The sequence below is a fragment of the Macrobrachium nipponense genome, chromosome 21 (assembly GCF_015104395.2).
Source record: "Macrobrachium nipponense isolate FS-2020 chromosome 21, ASM1510439v2, whole genome shotgun sequence".
NCBI classification, from domain to species: Eukaryota; Metazoa; Arthropoda; class Malacostraca; order Decapoda; family Palaemonidae; genus Macrobrachium; species Macrobrachium nipponense.
This window is the reverse complement of record NC_087212.1, coordinates 61,695,297-61,715,469: the sequence shown is the minus strand read 5'-3', so window position 1 is coordinate 61,715,469 and position 20,173 is coordinate 61,695,297. Positions and strand designations below refer to the sequence as shown.

The 20,173-nt window shown below is 39.7% G+C and overlaps 1 protein-coding gene across 7 annotated transcripts in view; it reads left to right on the top strand.

The window, feature by feature from the left end:
- The window catches only part of LOC135198078 (sex-lethal homolog), a 299,138-nt gene that overhangs the window by 97,942 nt on the left and 181,023 nt on the right, over positions 1 to 20,173 (top strand). For 6 of the 7 annotated variants that reach the window (XR_010310722.1, XM_064225499.1, XM_064225502.1 and 3 more), the window contains exons 3-4: positions 301 to 479; positions 16,730 to 16,843. Coding sequence is in view for 6 of the 7 variants with exons in the window: in XM_064225499.1 (XP_064081569.1) it covers positions 301 to 479; positions 16,730 to 16,843 (293 nt within the window). In the remaining variant the exon portion in view is untranslated. The remainder of the gene's footprint in view (positions 1 to 300; positions 480 to 16,729; positions 16,844 to 20,173) is intronic. The other variant, XM_064225498.1, reaches the window with a different exon arrangement.

The window sequence follows — 20,173 nt, the reverse complement described above, 5'->3', positions numbered from 1 at the left end:
CCTCTCTCTTCTCTCTCCCTTTCCCCCTTTTTTCTAACTCTCTCTCTCTCTCTCTCAAGTCTCTCTCTCTCTCTCTCCTCGTCTCTCTCTCCTCTCTCTCTCTCTCTCTCTCTCTCTCTCTCTCTCTCTTCTTGACTTTTGTCTCCTGTGCTGTGCTGTGGAATTATCTGTGTGCTGTTGATCAAATGTTTTGTTTACACTATTTAATTTATTTTCAATTTTTTTGTTTAGATTTTTTTAGAGTAAGTTTTTTTTAGTTTGCATTTATTTTTATCTTTTTCTTACACTTCATCATCCCAGCAGACTGGGTATTCGTTTGGGTTTGGCTTCGTGGAGTATCAGAAACCAGAAGATGCTGCTAAGGCAATTCTTCAGTTAAATAATCTTCCTGTGCAACATAAACGTATCAAGGTTTCTTACGCTCGGCCGCCAGGAGAAGACATAAAGGAGACAAATCTCTATATACAAAATATTCCCAGGTTAGAAATCAACTGTGAATTTTGTTGTGAAATGTTGTTTATAAGTTATTTGTAGAACATTTTTAGATATTTTTTGTCTGCTAGGCTCTTAATTTATGTGAATTGAAATATTAATTAATTACAAACCATTTCATTTACTCTAGCCATTTGTGCAGAATCACAATGAATGTACCGAAACAAAGTATAAAGTAACCTTTAGAAATTTCATGGTGGGTATTCATTAATTACTGGACTTATGGCTTTCCTGTTTAGCTCTTGTCAATCTCAGTTGTTCATGTGCAGAACAAACCTTTGGTCTGAACAATAGATTACTTTCCAAGCGCCAACTGGTAACTGGTTAAAACAACCAAAATTGTAAAGTAAGGAATCTATGAGATATGGCAATACCTGCACGTATGCGATGATAGCTGGTCAGAGACCGCGTATTGGACCTCGTGGCTCTTCAGTCGTTCCTTAACCGCCTTGGGAAGTAGACGCTTGGTGTGAATGTTTTAGTTTATTATGGCTTCCTTCGAGTCTTCACAGCCTTGTCAACTCATGTGCCCGGGCATTCAGGGTTTTCCGTGCTCAAGGTGTTTGCTGTTGTTGGCTAGGAATCCACATACGACTTGCAGTAGGTTCAAAGCAAATTTTTTAACTGTAACGAAGCCCTGCCTGAAATGTCGTTCCTGGCCTAAGTTGCAGTGAAGGGTGTTTTACAGGAAGAGGGAACATCGCAGACTTTCGACTCTTCTTCTTGGCAGGGGTTTTCTTCACCTCGTCTGGGCGTTTCGGCTGCTCCCTCTTCCTCGATCGCTCTTCCTGTGGCTAGTTAGTGTTCTCCTGTCATCTTCCTTTTCTTCCATTGATTCATTGATGAAAGTATCGAGAGAGAGGAGGCTGCCCCATCTAATGCTTTTGTTGCAGACTCGAAGTCATCCAAGATGATGGCAGTCTAGGTGTCGGTTGGGGTATGGGGTTCACCCTCCTTGGATGGACTGTTGTCACATTTCTTGGAGGCTCGTGTCCCCATCGCTCTCCTGCCTCCCCCTGGACTCCTCTACGTTGGGTCTCGCGTGCAACCGTCTTGTGGAGCCTCGCCTACAGTCCCTAGGTCACGCCTTATTGCTCTGCCAGTGAGCCATCGAATAGCTGGTGGTCAACGATGTTGTAATATCACTCCCAGTGCCCTCTCAGCCTGTGATGTCGGTTGAAGCAGCCGCTCATCCTCCTGTCTCTTAATGACGTCGTCGCTTCCCACTATGATGTCATTGTCCTCTCTGGCTGAGCCATCCGAGGCATTGTTTCAGTGGCCTTCAAGAAGAAGACGGATTGTAAACGTAAGGTCTCTGGTCCACCACCTACTTCTAAGAGACCTAGCAGGGAAGGAGATTTATCTCTTCCCTCTTCTTCTCCATCACAGTCTCTTCATTGTATCAGACGTTGGAGGATCAAGGACTTTTGTGTGTATACTAGAGGGAAAGGGAAAGTGAGACAATATGCCGAAACGAAACCTTGCAACTATGGCCCGTTTAGCAAATATTGCTAAAAAAGAGACATAGGGTCGAAGGTGCGACAGTGTTTTTGTTGATGTGGCAGCGCCGCCATTGCCACCACCATTGTTGGCTGATGTGTCCAGCGCTGTCCACCATCATCACCACCACCACCAGCGTGTAACACCACCACCACCAACAACAACAACACGAGGCGCTGTTTTGGGCTGCTGAGAGCCCCGCCCCCATTGCCTCAATGTCATTTGCTGGGCAATCATCTGAGGTTTTTTCACCTTCACAGTTACGCTCGCAGTTGATGAAAGTAATAAAGGACGATGAAAAGGGAGTATTTAATGACGAGTTCTTACTTGCTTGGTTTCAAACCAGGCAACAAAGAGTCAGGTAGTACTTGATGATACCCTTGCCTCGAGCGAAAAATACCCATTTTTAAGGGGGGTACTTGGTGCCTGAAAGCAAGAAGAAGAAAAAAAACAAAAAAACTAAGACCTATTAAAAAGAAGGAAAGGCATTCTGAACTAAGCGCTAGTGAGTATTTAACATTTGTTTTTATCATGGTTTTGCTCAAAGATCAGTTTTTCCACAAGTGCCCCCCAAAAAAATTGTTGACGTTTACGGCCGTTTTTCTCAGTTATCGTTTTTTGCGCTTCAAACGCTAACTTTTTTTTTTATTAATAGGCCAATTTTAAAGTTAAATATATCATTGGAAAGAAGAAAGAAAGGCAAATATTTTGTTGGGGCTAGATTTTCTCTTAGCTTGACAAGGAACTTGTGATAACCAAATAAAAAAAATTTTGGGGGTGAAATTCCCCCTCTCCCCCATACAAAAAAAATGAAAAATGGAAAAACTGTTGACAACGTTGTTTTTCTACAATGATATACTTTCTGTGTAAAAAGCCGCATTGCAATAGCTCTAAAAATGAAGGAAGAGTTCCATTGGAACATCATCTTATATATATGTATAACATATAATAATTTCATAAAAATCGGAGCATTATTTCTATATAAGCGGGTGCCCCCCTTAATTTTCTTGGGATTTTTTTGTCTGAGTCTGCGACTGTGGGCAGTTACTTATTAGACCGGTGCAATAATAATTACATCTCAGTGAGATGTAGGATGAGTGCACTGTAAGTAGTTGCACTGTAGGTAGTGTATGATAGGAAACCTGGTTTGTAGCTGTGTATGTAAAGAAATGTGAGGAGTGGTGCTGGCAGTCTGACATATCTGTTTTGCTCCTATATATAGTGCTCAACCAGTCATGCTTATGTGATTTTTGGGTACTATAATTTTAAATTCATGTATTCATAAATACAGTACCAGCTCACATAGAAGAGTACAGGCAGTCTTCGGTTATCGGTTGGGGTTCTGTTCTCAGTCGGGTGCTGAGAAGCAAAAACTGCCATTTAACCAAAACTCTGCGATTTATGGCAGCGATAACCAGTTCGTGGCCCTCTATTAGGTATGTTATGGTGCCATAACTCTTATTATAGGCACTTTATAGCGCCGGTAATCGGAACTTGGGGCGTTATGGCACCATAAATCGCCAGTACAAAAGAAAGGAGATGCTGCCATCTTTGGATGACCAAGCGTCTTCAGCTTCTTTTGCATTGTGATTCATCAGACTGCTCCATATGTTTCGTCACCTGGTTTTGATGTTTCCCATACCCCTTCAGTTTCTTCAAACTATTTATTATTGGAAACTCCAGGGGATTTTAGTCCCCAAAGTGCAGAGGATGGAAGGAATGTGGTCGGCATTAGGCCTATCAGGTGTACCAACCTTGGAAGGGTTGCTATCACACTGTGACATCACACTTCCCCCGGGCCGTCGATTATGAATGTTCCACATCACCCTGGCCTGAAATTTACGGGAACGAATGCTACGGCAACGGCAATGGCAACAACACCAATGATTCCGGCAATGCAGAACTTTGGAAACAGTTTTGCAGCACACACACGGATACCAGCAGTAGCTGCTCAGTCTCCCTTCAAGCATGGTGACATCACAGCCTGCTGCCTCTCTCACAACCTCGTTGCCTCCAGAGAGAAATACACTTTCAGACTCTATAGTACACACATTTATGAAGAAATTACAATCTTTAGAGGACAAAGTAGGTAAGAAAGATAAAGAAAAGACATGAATTGTCTTCTTCGTCTTCCTCTAGTTCGATGCCATCGTAAAACTCGATGACGTCACTGCGTTTACCAGTCAAGTGTTGGAGGATAAGGGACTTTGTGACTGATCCTCGTGCCAAGAGGAGAAGATTAAAATCTTATTCATCTTCGAGTCAGGACTGTCACATCCCTGTCAGCAACAAAGTGAAGAAGTCAGTGGCTAGAAAAGTTAACGATAATGATTGCTGTCATTGACATGACGAAAGCGTTGACGGCCACTGGAATGGCGGCCAAGGCGGAGATGCCAAAGGTGAGGACAAAACGGTTAGTAGATATTCCACTGCCGTTGGGGAAATCAACAGTTAGTGGGCATTAATCGACGAAGAACTGAGAACACATACCAGTTTCTCCTGTAAGACCTTTTAAAATAAGAAGGAAGGATGAAAAAGCTCCTATTAAAAGGTCAAATAATAAAGAGTTGGTAATCTCTCCTGATACGCCTTAACATTTTAAGACCAAGGTCAACTTCCCCAATGGCCAGGGGAAATGATAGCCCAATGACTTTGGACAATATTAATGCAAATAGATAGGAAGTTAGTTCAGCTTCACGAGAACCGTCATCTTGGAGGAATATACGGGTTTCTCGTTCTAGATCCGTAAGCATAGAAGCTGTCGGAGATCAAAGATGCCATGTCACAGGGTCGGACGGCCATGATGCACTAAACATATGTCAGTGATAGGAATGAACTAACTTCTGCGGCCGAACCAGAATGCGTTGGAATTGGAGGAAGGGGAAAACCAGAAGTTTGTGGCTTTGTATGCAGAGGTGATTGATTTGATTCATCAATTCAATAATCTCAAGGAGGCCTGAAACACCTGCCAGTATACTTCCTATGGGAATTGACGTGCTATTAGGACAGAAAAAGGATACTAAGGTGTATGAATTACTCTGCTCAAGTCATGTGGAGTCTGTGTTACAACCTGTCAATGCACGGATTGCTGGAAGGGATAATTCTTTAAGATCAAATAGATCATTTAAGTTCATTCCCCCACCATTACTGAGACATAGGAAATACTATCAAGACAAATCAACCCAAATGTGGTAAGATTAAAACCTGGATTAACCTTGGATCAAGGTAAGATGGAATGCCCTTCGATGACCTATCAGGAGGCTGCTACATTGGAAGCAACAGCTTCTATCTTTCAGACTGCTTCTTGGTTAGACCTTTGGTCAACGGCAGTAGCAAAAATTACATCCTCAGAATCAACAAGGAAATTAGTGGATGAGGCAATGTTTTTCAGATGGCTTCAATCTGGTTCAAAAGCAATTTTGTACTTGACAAATTTGAGTGCCAATGTATGGGCTAATATCCTGTTGATGAGGAGAGATGCAGCATTGGCTAGATTAAGCCACACTATTGATTTGGATTCCCTATTAGCAATTCGGAATGGGGACATCCTAGAGTTGCAATTGCTGTTGCCAAAGTGTATACTAGAAGCTGCTATTGATAAAAGAAGAATGGATACTGACAGATTAGTCCAACAGGCAGTTAATAAAGCATCTGGAAGCCAGGCTAATTCTAATGAGGTCAGGCAACATCAACAGTTACCTCAAAAGAGACCAGTGAGACATAATCCCTCCAATAGATCAACCAGACCCTCTTCCCCAAAGAAGAAGTTAGCTCATTGGCCCTTGAACAATACATCCAACAGAGGAATGGGTAAACCAAACAAATACTTCTTTCAGTTTTCTTCTTAAGATTGAAGAAGAAACCCACAAAATCACTGTTTAACATGTTAACTTCTAAGTATTTACATTTAATTTTTCTCCACACTCGAGTACTATCAGGCCCTATCTGTGGCCCATTTTCAAGAGATGTTTGGGTTGTCAGCCTGGGTCAAGGCGCAGCAGTCTTCTGGAACTTCTTCTCGTTGAGCTGTCATTTATGTGATGGCTGTTCTGGTTTCCTTGAGAGTTGCTAATCCCCTCTTGTTGCTCTGATATCCTGAGCTGATGGTCAATGGGTTTAACCCTTGTGGTAAGGGAGTGGCCAAAAAAGTCTTTTAGGCAGAAAACCTAATCTCCAGGTCAGCAGGGTCAATCTTAGCTTCTTTTAATATCAAAACTTGGCTTATGGAATCTTCTGGTAAAACCTTTGTTTCCTTTCCTTCTATTACTTTAATCTCTCTTGATGAGTACTGCTTTTACTACCCTCCTGTGACTAATTTTATTGCTTTTGTATATAAGCCTACTGTTTTTAAAATCCATCCTATGGTCATTTTCCCAACAATGCCTAGCTATACACTCCCCTGAGAGTTAAGTTGTACTGCCCTTCTATGTTCTTGGGTTCTAGTCCTTATTCCCCTACCTGATTCCCCCCACATATTTATCTCCACAATTGTTGCAATTGATTATATATACCCCCGCTACATCATCTGTAATACTGTGTTCTTCCAATTTATTTTTACATGCTTTGTTTTTTACAGTATTATCAAAGGTATACACAAATTTAAAGTTACTTTCTTTCAATTTTGAAGTGATTTGTTTCATTTTAGGCCTAAAACTGAGGGCAACTATTTTCTTGTTTTCTTTATTCCATTACTTTACATTTGCTCTGTAAAAAATCTTCCTAGCTTTGTTGAGTGCCCTTTTTCTGAACCATTCTGGGTATGCTAATGCATCAAAGCTTTTATCGATGTAATTTATTTCTTGCTCTATCTTGCAAGGGTCACACATTCTTATTGCCCTAAGAATGAGGGCAATGAAAATGAGTGAGTTACTGCCATGGAACAACCTACTTTGTCAATCAAATGTGGAGTCCCTCCCTATCACTTCACAAGTGGAGACTGTCAAGTATCTCCTACGAGCGAGAGGTTTTTCTCGGAAAGCAGGAACACAGATGGCAGGAAATATATCATCGGCAGCTGTGTACCAAGGAAAATGGTCCGTGTTCTGTGGTTGGTGCCGTAGAGGAAACTTGTCTCCATTCAGAACCACTATTCAGCAATTAGTGGATTTTCTGATATATCTTGGAACAGAAAGACATGTCAGTATATGCTCTAAAGGGCTACAGGGCTGCTCTAGCTTCGGTTCTGCGGATGAAAGGCGTGGACATTTATTCTCCATGGGAAATGGCTATGTTAATGAAGAGTTTTGAGCATTTCTGTTCCCCAAAGGAACTAAAAGCTCCAGATTGGGATTTAACCATGGCATGGGGCAGCCTTACAAAACCCCCATACGAGCCATTGCGACAGTCCACAGATAGAAGCTTGACCCTGAAGGCAGATTTCCTATTGGCTTTAGCCTCAACCAAAGGGTGTGGGGAGCTACATGCACTGTCATATGTGGTGAAGCATTCAAGAGGTTGGAAGTCTATGGTCTTCGAATTTATCCCAGAATTTGTAGCCAAGACTCAAAACCCATCAGTAGTGGATGGCAGATGATTTGACTCCTTTTCAATACCTTCTGTGGGAGAATTTGTGGATGATGACCCTGAAGAAATGCTGCTATGCCCTGTTAGAGTACTACGAGCGTACTTTAAGAACTCGGCATCTCAGGCCGGGATGTCAAAGGCTTTTTGTGAGTACAGGACAGAACAAGAAGGAAGTGTCCAGGAATACAATATCGTTTTGGTTGAGAGAGACAATCAGGAATGCGTACATGGCAGGAGATGGAGGGTCAAAAATAGTCTGGCGAGAGCTCATGACATCATGGGCTTGAGCGCTTCTTTGGCATTAAAAAAAATATGTCTGAAGAGGATTTTAAAAGCCAGTATTTGGCGACACCAAACAACTTTCACTTCCTCTTATATAAAATAAGTTACCCATAGATCCTTGGACACTTTCCTTGGGTCCGGTGGTGGCTGCTCAACAAGTGATATAGCTCATCCAGTACCCCTGGTGGGTCAGTAAGTGTCTAGTCTAAGACTAGATACAGGTGAGGGAGACAGCCATACTGTAAAGATAATCTAGAACATAGGATACTTTTCAGTAGCAACACACACTCCTCTCAGTAATAGGGAGGGAGAGGGGTGATAATAGATTCATGTAAGGGGACTGGAGTTTATTGAGAACAGATAGCTCTCCATCTTCCGTAATGCAGTAAGCTATGGCATTGTATGAAACACCCAGAGAGGGAAACCAATAGATTCTCATTTATCTTTGGTTTGGAGGTTATAGTCTGTTGTCTTAGAGTACATCTATTTGGAAATGGATAAAGGTGGCAAACTCCCAGTCAATTACTGTATAGAGACTTGCCTCCCAAAAGTTTGTTTCGTATATGAACAAATGACAAATTTGTAATCGATTTGTATTTTTCATAACTATATCAAACTTGAGGTCTTAACATATAAAGGCCCACCTCGAACTACCCCTCTAACAGTCTTAACCGGGTTGGAAGATTAACCCTTAAACGCCGAAGCAGTATTTTAAAAATTTTCTCCCGTATGCCGGCGGTGTTCGAGTGAGCGCCGAAGCTGAAAAAATGTTTTTTTCAAAAAATCACAGCACGCTTAGTTTTCAAGATTAAGAGTTCATTTTTGGCTCCTTTTTTTGTCATTGCCTGAAGTTTAGTATGCAACCATCAAAAATGAAAATAATATCATTATCATATATAAATATTGGGATATATGACAGCGCAAAAATTTTTTTTCATATATAATTGTATACAAATCGCTCTGTGAACAAAACAGTTAAAGCTAATGAGTTAATTTTTGTTGTTGTATTGTACACTAAATTGCGATCATTTTGGTATATAGCACATTGTAAAACGATCAAAGCAACACAGAGAAAATATTATCACAAAATGATGCATGAATTCGTAACGCATGGACGTAAAAAAATGGTTTTTTTTTTTAAATTCACCATAAATCGAAATATTGTGATAGAGACTTCCAATTTGTTTCAAAATGAAAATAAATGATTCAATATTACTAGACTGTAAGAGTTTTAGCTTACAATTGCTTTTTTCGACCATTTCGGTCGAGTCAAAGTTGACCGAACGTCGATTTTTTAAAATTTATTGTTGTTTATATGCAAATATTTCAAAAATGAGAAAAGCTACAACCTTCAATTATTTATTTGTTGTATTCTACATGAAATTGCACACATTTTCATATATAAACTATGAAACGGCTAATATGAAATGGAGCAAATATTACGAGGATGCGACGTAAGCATTTCGGAGGTTTACGGCGGAGAATCCGCACGCGGAGGGAAGGAAAAAGTTTTTTCAAAAATTCACCATAAATCAAAATAATGTGCTAGAGACTTCTAATTTGTTTCAAAATGAAGATAAATGATTTTTTTCTATTTATCAAGAATTATATGCAAATATTTCAAAACTGAGAAAAGCTATGACCTTCAATTATTTTTTGTTGTATTCTACATGAAATTGTGCACATTTTCATATATAAAACTCTATGAAACGGAGCAAATATTACGAGAATGCAACGTAAGCATTTCGGAGATTTGCGGCTGAGAATCCGTGCGCTGAGGGAAAGAAAGGGTTTTTTCAAAAATTCACCATAAATTGAAATATTGTGCTAGAGACTTCCAATTTGTTTCAAAATGAAGATAAATGATTATATATTACTAGAATGTAAGAGATTTAGCTTACAATTGCATTTTTCGACCATTTGGGTTGAGTCAAAGTTGACCGAACGTCTATTTTGTTTCTATTTATTGTGATTTATATGCAAATATTCCAAAAATGAAAAAAGCTATGACCATGAATTATTTTTTGTTGTAATCTACATGAAATTGCGCACATTTTCATATATACAACCTTATGAAACACAGCAAATATTACGAGAATTCGATGTAAGCATTTCGGAGATTTGCAGCAGAGAATCCACGCGCGGAGGGAAGGAAAAAGTTTTTTCAAAAATTCATGAATCGAAATATTGTGCTAGAGACTTCTAATTTGTTTCAAAATGAAGATAAATGATTGAATATTACTAGAATGTTAGATTTTTTGCATACCCAAAATTAGATAACTAAAAGGAATGCAAGTGAAACTTTTTCTTTTTGCATAAAATGAAATAACATAAAATACATCAATAAATACAGGTATATAAAAACCTGTAATTAATATAAAACTAAATATAGAATAAATGCAGAATACTCACTCGTAATCCTGACTCTTCGTACTATTCTTGTTTTCTCCCTCCTCCATTGAAGAGTATTGCGTTTTTTTTTTCCTCTCGACATGACGAGGTACAGGTGGAGGAGGGAGACGCACGCCCTTACTGCTGATGGGCCTCTGTGCCCTCTGCTGTCGCTACGTCAGGCGCACTCCAATATACGACCGCATTGTGGTATTTGCAGTCACACTCCTCGAACCTGCAAGGAGCTATATTGCAGGTGCGACAGAAGAACTGGGTGTGTCTCCTTCTGCCATTCATATGGCACACCCGGCACCGTTTCTGCCTGTGCCCTTGTAGGAGCTCCAGTGTGTGATCCCCTGGCTGCAGCCGACACACAGGGTCCGCTATTTGACGAGAAGTCGTAATCTGAACTGGGGCGGCAGCAGGGCCGTCAGTAGCAGGGGCAGCGGCAGCAGGGGCTGGAGTAGGACGACCGAAGTTGGACCTCCTAACATCTGCCCTTTCCTCTAGGGGCAGATCTGCAGCTCGGGGCAAGGGGGCCAGTGATGGAAGGTCACTCATGGGGATTAAAGTTGATGAGGGCATTCCCGGCTACCTCGAGAAACTGGATGTGGGACAACCTCCGGAGGTCTGGATTGTAGTACCCACAGTAGAGGATGTAGGCATTCTGGAGGCCCAACTGAAGAATTTATTTGAGGAGCTTCTGTGTCCACCTCCTGGTTCTCCTGGCGAAGGGATAATACTGGATGAGTTGATCAAAGAGATCAACTCTCCCATGTGCCTATTGTAGTGCCCAATGACTGTAGGCCACTTGACATGAAACTCCTCATACATAACTCAGCCCTGCCGACGTGCCTTCTGCTGGACAATCTCTTCTTGGATGGGTTCATGACTTGTCGTAATCATGGGGACGAGTCGGACCCCCTTCCAACAGATGACGAAGACAGCTCCCTTCCGCCGCCACTCTGTCTCTCCTTTTGCCAGATATTGCAGCTGGCCAGCGAACCTCTTGAGGACATTCAGGGCCACACGCACCAACCAAAGGGTACCACTGACGTGCACACCTCCTTCATACAGTTCCTGGGCCAGGGATACCGAGTTATAATAATTATCCATAAACAGATGGTATCCCTGGTTACGGAAACGATCCACAAGACTGAACACAGTGTCACGCAGCGTGGAGAAGACCCCTGAATACACCGAGAAGTCCACGACGTATCAAGTGTTGGAGTCCGTAATAAAATAAAGTTTCACTCCATATTTCTTCGGGTTCTTGGGGTTATACACTTTAATGCTAAGACGTCCTTTTGTAGGCATCATCCCCTCATCCAAAGAAAGGTTCTTGCCAGGAGCCACGAGAATTTTGCACCGTTCATGAATGTACTCCAACACTGGGCGGACTAAGATGAGGCGATCGGGGTTATTCTGGGGTATGACCCCTCGGTTGAAGGCGTTGAAATACCTGTCCAACGCCAGGAAACTATCACGGGGCATATCGCCGGGCACATTGGGCATACTTATAAAAAAAATTCCTCCTCCAATATTGCCTGACGTCGGCAGCAGACATCATACCAAAAAAAATGTGGAGCCCCAAAAAATGCGAGTTGTCAGTGAGGTTGCAGCCCCGCCAGCGATACGACAATTTCGTCATGTCAGTACCGAGCGTAGTCTGCCGCCTCTGCTACGAGGTATTTCAGCAATTCCCGCGTAAGGAATACCAGAATGAACCCCATAGCAGTGAAAGGAATAGGTACGGTGAGCTCAGGTGCTGCCGTGAATGGGTGCATGTTAGGTGGGGTTGGGGTCCTCCGACCACCCCTCGTCGCTCTCGGATGACCGACCTTCACCTCGGCTGGCACGACGCTCCGACCTTCTACGTGCCCGAGCACGTGCTCGGGCACGGTTTCTCACTCGAAACACCCCCACTGGCCCATCTCCCTCACTTAGGTCCTCGTTTTCTGTGTCGTCATTGGCGACAAAACTAGACGATGATAACTCCTCCTCCTCAGGTTCCCCCTCATACGCACTAAAACCACTAAATTCGAGCTCACTTTCGGCATGTGACCCTCGAACAGACATAGGGGGCAAATATTCCTCATCACTAACATCGGGAGTGATGTCCTCGTCACTAGATGACCAACCGCCATCAAAATGAGGACTTGCGACATGCTGCCGATGGAGCTCTAATAAGTAATCGTCAATGTCCTTTGGTTCGAGGCCTCCCAAACGCCTACGAATGCCCCTAAGGACACCCCAATGCTTCCTAGGGGTTTTTAAAGACACACGAGACACACGTTGTAGTCCTTGAACACTTTCATCCACACAAGGCTGCGCGGAACGGCGTTTGAGGAGCGAGGTCATTTTGGGTACTTGGTCCTTTGCCAGCATTCAAGTCTAAAATACGTCTCGCACGATCCCTCCCGAGGGGTAAAATGCCCCTTTCGTGCTCCATACGTCTTGTACCACCACAAATACTCAAATTCTCGCAAAAGTTCGGCAAAAGATCGCTCTCGGACGACGCGTCGCTGATGCTGGCTGATGCGAGAAGGAGGCATTTCCCTCATGCGCACCTGTGTCACGCTTATAAACAAAACAACAGCTTGATCCGTGAACTCCCAGCATCCCCCAAGGCGTGTGATTCAAAAGTTTTTGCCTAGTAGGCCTATAACTATTTTTCCGTGAATTTTCAAAAAAAACTTTTTTTTTTGTTGACATACCATACGTCCGTTCTGCACCCGCCAGACAATTTTCGTCAATGTTTAATATGTTCAATCGGTATTAAACGGTTAACTATTAGGTCACAGGACACCAAGGGCATTCTGGGAACTACAATAACCCGTGACCTGGTACAGATGCCAATAGTCCTTGAATCACAGAAGTTTTTATTAATTCTACCGGTTTCCAGCTTGGCGCTAGTATTATCCTAATCCTAATGTTAAGACCTCAGGTTTGTTAGTTATGAAAAATACAAATTGGTTAAAAATTTGTTGTATTTAAATGTCATTCAATTAAGGGGGCCGGCCGGAACCCTTTTATATGGGGTATAGGGCGAAAAATGCAAAGTCATGAAAAAATTCATGGAGCTTCATATGGCAATTGAGAATACGTATACGAAATATTTTGTCAAAATTCCTCTTACTTTCGTAGTTACAGGGTAATTAGTTAACGTAACTCAATAAGCCTAAAACATTGATCCGTACAAGAAAATGCAATATATCTTCTATTATCATAAATTTTGATAATTATTGTCAAAGAAATTGGGAGAAATGGCATCTGTAGACATTCCCCAAGTCGAGAAGGGAGTCTTCACTTCAGTCAGCTACCAAGTCCAACCATCAGTGCGAGCACAAACTTCAAGTAGTCTACACGTTCAATTTCACCTCTGACATTTGCTTGCTTTTAATGTTTCAGCAAGAATTTCATCATGCCAATGAGGAAAAGACAAGGAAAACATCTCGCTAACATACAGACAAAGAAAAATCGCTCAAGTATCATTACAGAATATCATAATATACGCGTAGTTAGTGAAGAGAGAGGGGAGGGTTGCGTAGTAACGCCCCCGTCTAGCCTGACAGCACACGTCACACTGTGCCCAAGGCTACGATCTTTGAGCAAAGAGATCTTCATTTATGATAAATAACAAAGTTTTGGTTTTTTAATACCCAAAATGGAATATGAAATTCATAATAATCATGATTTATTAAATTGTCTTTGTAAAAAGAGAATACACCTTTGAGTTTCACCTCTGACATTCTCTTGCATTTACGTTTGTTTATCTTTGTTTTGGCAAGAATTTCATCATGCCAAAGAGGAAGATACAAGGAAAACATCTCGCAAACATACAGAAGAAGAAAATACGCTGTAATAAGCTGAGTTAGTGAAGGGGAGAGAGAGAGTTGTGTAGGAAGGAGTGCCCCATCTTGCCTCAAGCAGTGCCCCAGGCTACGATATATGAGCAAAGGGATCATCATTTATGATTAAATTATGATAAATAAAATAGTTTTGGTTTATTAATACACAAAAAAGAAATATACATTCATAATAATCATTATTTATTAACCTCTTCATTACCGAAAGTTTGTTTGGAGGTAGGTGGGTACCACCATTCAAGTCTACTACACCGCACCGGGTGCATAAAGGTGGTACGCATAGTACCACCAAAACTCCTCTTTTCAGATAGGGACTTCCAATCATTCTGTAATTTCGGTTTGAAGAGTTTGGAGCAAAATAAACAGTATGACACGATGCCAGACGTATGATGAACCCAAAAAAATATTATTACTGCTTATAGTAGTGTGTAGGTGACAGATGAACTGCGTCTCAACAAAAAGTCACAAAACCAGACAAGCGTAAACATGTAATAACTTCTACCCAAGTATAAAATCAGTTGTATCATCATTTCCTGTATTTATTTATTTATTCACTTATTACATTTTACAAATAAAAGATATGAACACCAGATAAATGAAGGTAAAAATAAAGCCTTATAGTAGTCAAAATTATATATAAAAACCAAACCAGAGAAAAAGCGAAAAAGCGATTTTTTCTGAGGACAAGAAACTTGAAAAATTAGTTTAGATACCCCTGATGCCCCTAAAGTTGTTTTCTGTAATGAAACTAATCTTAGAAAACGTAGAAAATGACATGACCAATTTTTGAAAGATATACTATAAAATTTGCGATTTCCATATTTATTGGCGGGGCTTTTGCTTTAGTTTTTGCTCTTTTTTTTGTTATTACGTGCTTATTTACTGTTCTATTTTGATAATACTTTACGTGCATGTTCCAGGTGCGATATACCAACATTCTGTAAGACCGAATTTCTATTCAAGACTGTAGTTTTCTCACCGACCACCAGTGTCCCTTGTACAAGGGACACTGAGTTTCACATTTTTTTTTTCATAAAATCATTTATTTTCCCTGTAGGATGATAAAACTAACAGAGAATATGCGTTATTATAGTGCTAATAATACCCGATAATTTCATTAGCCTGTCTTAATTAGTGTATTTTTGGCAAATATTTTTACGATCGGCACCCCTCCAAACTGGAGTCACTACCGAGAGATTCAGTTCGGCAGCGAACGCAATGTTTACATTCTGCTCACCCACCCGGTAAAGAAGGGGTTAACATTGTCTTTATAGAAATACGAAGGAAAACTTTGAATGCCCGTATCTCAGAACTATACTTATTGACCTTCAAAATCTATCTTCTCACTTAGTTTTAAAGCTATAACATTAGAATTTGATATATAACTCAGAAAGACATTATAGAACAATCAAATAGAGCCCTTTTTTCCAATTTTTGTTTTGTCTTTTTTATATAAATTTTGTTTTCCTGATTTATATGGTTTATTTTTTTACCATATTGAAAAATTCATATCTAGCAAAAAAATGACTTTTAGAAAAAAAACACCTCATTCGATTGGAGGTCTACATCGGGTCTATATATGGTAATAATCCTAGGTCTTGATATTAAATATCAAGGGAGGAGATAGAATTTGAAAAATGGTTATTTTCGGGATAAATCACCCTGGCGTCACAAAACCAAAGGTCAGAGGCAAAAATCATATGCGGTTTGGAGATGTCCCAAGTCACCTTATTAAGTGGTATGAATATCAAAGTCCTGTCCTTAAAAAATGGCATTAGCCGGCCGGCCCCCTTAAAGGTTCGTTGGTAGCTGAAGATAGCAATGTACAAAGGTGTGTTTTCAGATGAAAGTGACTTAGTACTAAGATTAGTATACTTTCTTGGACTGTAGTTAGGTGACTCCATCTGTTTCCCTTATAACAAGTTGGGGATCCCTGTAAAGCACAAGTACCTCTGATTAAGTGTTTATGAAATTGCTGTCTCTTAAGCTGCCACTCACATTTCTGCCAAACAGGAGGACCTGTTCCCTGTGTGTTCCTAGAGCAAGGCTACAGAAAGGTAACTTTGTCACAGGGCCATGTCGGTTTTAGCATTATATTTACCAGGTTGCATTAGTTATCTTTTCCTTGCACACGACTGGGAAACTAGCAGTTCCGTGTGAGAAGAATACTACCTGTCAGGTTCTATAATGATGTTTTGTATTTTTGTTGGAGCAAATCAAACTTTAAAGTGGTACCAAGGTTCAACAACTTTGCTGACTTTCTGGAAGGTATGTCTATATAAAAGACAGGTGTACAAATACCTAAGAATAATAGCATGCCTTATACCTTTATAAGAAATAATATAATCATGAAGTATAGTTAAAGAGCCAAGCTTCAATAACTGCTAATTTGCACTAAAAGTATGGCCATATATAAGACTAAGGTAGTTATGCCTAGGAACACTACATTCCATATAAAATTTTAGACTAAGATAGTTATGCCTAGGAACAGTACATTCTGTCTCATACTCATGGAGTATAAGTAGATTGCTCAACATTTAGAACTCAAGAAAGTATAAAGAACAATATTTTTAATTTGTGTTGCATTAATGTGGCATGTGACAAGCAAGACTTGAGAATTATTCAAGATACAATTTGAGATCTCAGTTGTAATATTCTGTTATGTGTTGCAGATCCTACACCCTAGACCAGTTAGAAGAACTCTTTTCTTCGTATGGTCATATAGTTCAAAAGAATCTTCTAAAGGACAAGGTTACTGGGTTACCTAGAGGAGTCGGGTTTGTCAGGTAAATATGAAAATTTAATCCTTTTTAAATTTCATCCTGCATATTACTGTAATGTTTCTCTCTCTCTCTCTCTCTCTCTCTCTCTCTCTCTCTCTCTCTCTCTCTCTCTCCTCTCTCTCTCTCTCTCTCTCTCTCTCTCTCTCTCATTTAAGATATAGAGTTGCCCTCAGGTATTCTGGGGGATGGAGGGGTGGGAAATGTGTACATTCACCCACAAATACTGAAACCATTCTAAAAATGCCTATAACCCCTTATTTTAATAGTTCAAACACCAAAGGCCCCCTCTAAAATGCTTATAACTGTGTATTTTAATAGTTCAAACACCAAATAAACCTTAAATATAATCTTGAAATATTTAGTGAAAAAAATACAGTAATTGCTCTAAGAAAAAAATCTGTAAATAGGCAAATTTCACATACATAACTTACCCAGTAATTACATAGCTAATTTTTTGACAAGCGCGGCAGCTTAAATTTTGAAATTTGCACACTGCTTCTATTGTTTTAGTTTAGGTGATTAGCCCTATCCACTTTCAGGGCAGAATAGGTACAACACAGCTGAAGAGCTCAATTTGTTTGTGCCGTTAACAACTGAACTTTGGTTGTATTTGGTCTTTTGGTGAAGTACTCATACTTTGGTAGTCTGCAAGCTATTTATAGATAGTTATTTCACGGATTAAAACATTTATTCATGGACTATGTCTGACTCTAGTGCATTTAGTACTATTTGTTTTTGATAGCGTAGTTGCTTGTTTCGTCTTCAAGGAGTTACCCATCCATGGTGTGCCAGTGCTCTCCATGCTGATAAGACTAATATCAAAAGAAATATCTTTTAGTCTGGCCTTGTAGCCAGGTATTGTGTTGTTATGATAAACACTGTGACACGTGATAGAGTACTTAACTATTGAACTCAAGGACAAGAGGGCATTTCTCTCATTTTCAGCGAGGCTGAACCCAATTTTTCCCCACGTCAAAATCTGTGAGAAGTGACTTTTGCATGCGTGTCAGCCATCTTGTTTAAAAGAAAATGAACCATTCCACTCCTAGTCAGTGTAGTGTGTAGTATACTTCAAATAGCTTTGATTCTAAATTTTCTCATGAAGGATCATGGAAACATCTACACTTGAAAGTTGAGTGCTAATTGTTAAAAATTTAGTTTAAACTGTAGAACAAGTGTTTATTTTTTATATGGAAGTTTAAACTGTAGAACAAGTATTTACTTTTTATATGGAAGCTGAAAATCATCCTTTGTTTTGTGAGCACATGGTTGGGCTTTCTTATGGTCTGTTGTATGCTGTTTGTGAAAAGTGCAAAATTTGACAAATTTGTCATTTTATCTAGAAGTTTTAGCTAGTGAAATGTTCCAAAATTTATTATTTAAAGATTGATGATCTTTTCAGGTAACAATGTCTACAATAGATTCAGTGAGAAGAATATAGACTATATAGTAGAATTTGTTTGTAGCCTATAACCCAGGATTACATGTCCTAAAGTAGTAACTTAAACTAAGTTGAGGAAGAACATTTAAGCGCACAAAGTCAAGTAAATGTTATTAAATTTTGCTCGTGACAGATGCAGGCAGCAATATGCCTACAATCAGTGAGCGAGAGACCAAATTACAATAGCCTAACTTTATCCCATCTAGTTAAATAAGTTAAAAAATAGCAAAAGAGAATGATAAAAGTATTGTTTTGATGTTATACTCGTTTGCGTAAATGTGTATAGCCATGAACAACCGAACAAGAAACAACGTTTTGCTAAGTACAACTGAATTGGATAACATCCATTTAATTTGTATTTCTACCATTGTACGATAGTAAACAGTTACTGTAGTTAAGATCAGCAAGAAAAAATGCTGTTAAATTTAAACAAAGTTGTAGCTGAAGTCAAGAACACTGTTCAAGCTGCTAATGACTATTATCATGCAACGGTAACAAGGATAAAACGCCAGTAAACTTATGCCATCAAACAACCGTAGATAAAATTGAGAGAATAATTTTAATCAAAACTTCAGGTCTTGAAAGAAAACATTTTACTGTTGTTCTCACGCCAATTAAAGATAAATAACGTAATGGTAAAGCTCGTACTACGATGAAATAAAGTGAAAATAGCAAACGGAATCACACAATTTTGTTACACAATAAACATGCCCTCAATGCAATCTGTTAACAACAACAAAATTTAGTTCATGAGACGTATTAAATTCATATTTTGACTTGAAAGCATGTCATGTAACGAAAAATTACCTCGTCTCATATAAGTAAAGTATCTAGGTATTCTTTTATGCTAACTAGAAGCAAGGCAATTCACTTCAAATTGAGTTAAATACAGGCAGTCCCCGGGTTACGACTGGGGTTCTGTTCTTGAGATGCGTTGTAAGCCGGAACATCATCAAAAATCCCAAGAAAACCTTACTTTTAATGCCTTAGGTGCATTCAAGACTATGTAAACTGCATTCTTATTGCATTTTTGATAAAAACTATAAATATTGATTAATTTGCATTTTTGGTGTCGTATTTCTTCTGCCAGATGAGCGTTGTAGGTGGCATAACCCTGGAACGTGTCGTAGCCCTGGATATAATTTTTGATGAATTTAATTGAAAAGCGCCTTAACCTTGGAACGTCATAAGCCGAACCCGTTGTAACCCGGGGATTGCCTGCATGTGAAATACACTTGTATTCGCCATCAGCTGATTTCCATCAGCAGCCTGACATGACATCGCTCAGTTATGCTGATATCGGTCCGAATCTGATTCCCGTTTCATTCCCAATTTTTTTTTTTCTACTGATTTATCAGTCAGAAATGCATTGAACATCCAGAGTTGGCTCATGTTAATAAATTACTGTATTGTATATGTAGTATACAGTATACTGTAGGCTAGGCTACTGTATTTATATGTATACAATATACCATGATATCATCATCATCATCTTTGTATATGCTAGGCTAACCCGCTAATATTAATAAATTTCTCTATACTGAATTATCATAAGCCAATATGCATTGAACCTAGAGAATTAGCTGAAATTAATCATTACTATTACGGATTACCCTAGTGTAGGCTATATTCGAGATACGATTTTTCCAACATTCGATGGGTGTTTGGAACCTAACTCCATCGTAAGTAGGAGAATACCTGTACTACTAAATTTTAGCTGCAGTTGTAGCTGAAGCTGAGAAAACAAAATGTTCACACTGCTAATGACAAAATTATTGTGCATCTGCAACATGGATGCAACTTTACTGCAGATAATAGTGGAGAAAAAGTATTTTAGTAAAAAATACTGGTCATGAAAGAACACATTTTACTGTTGTTTTCACGCCAATAAC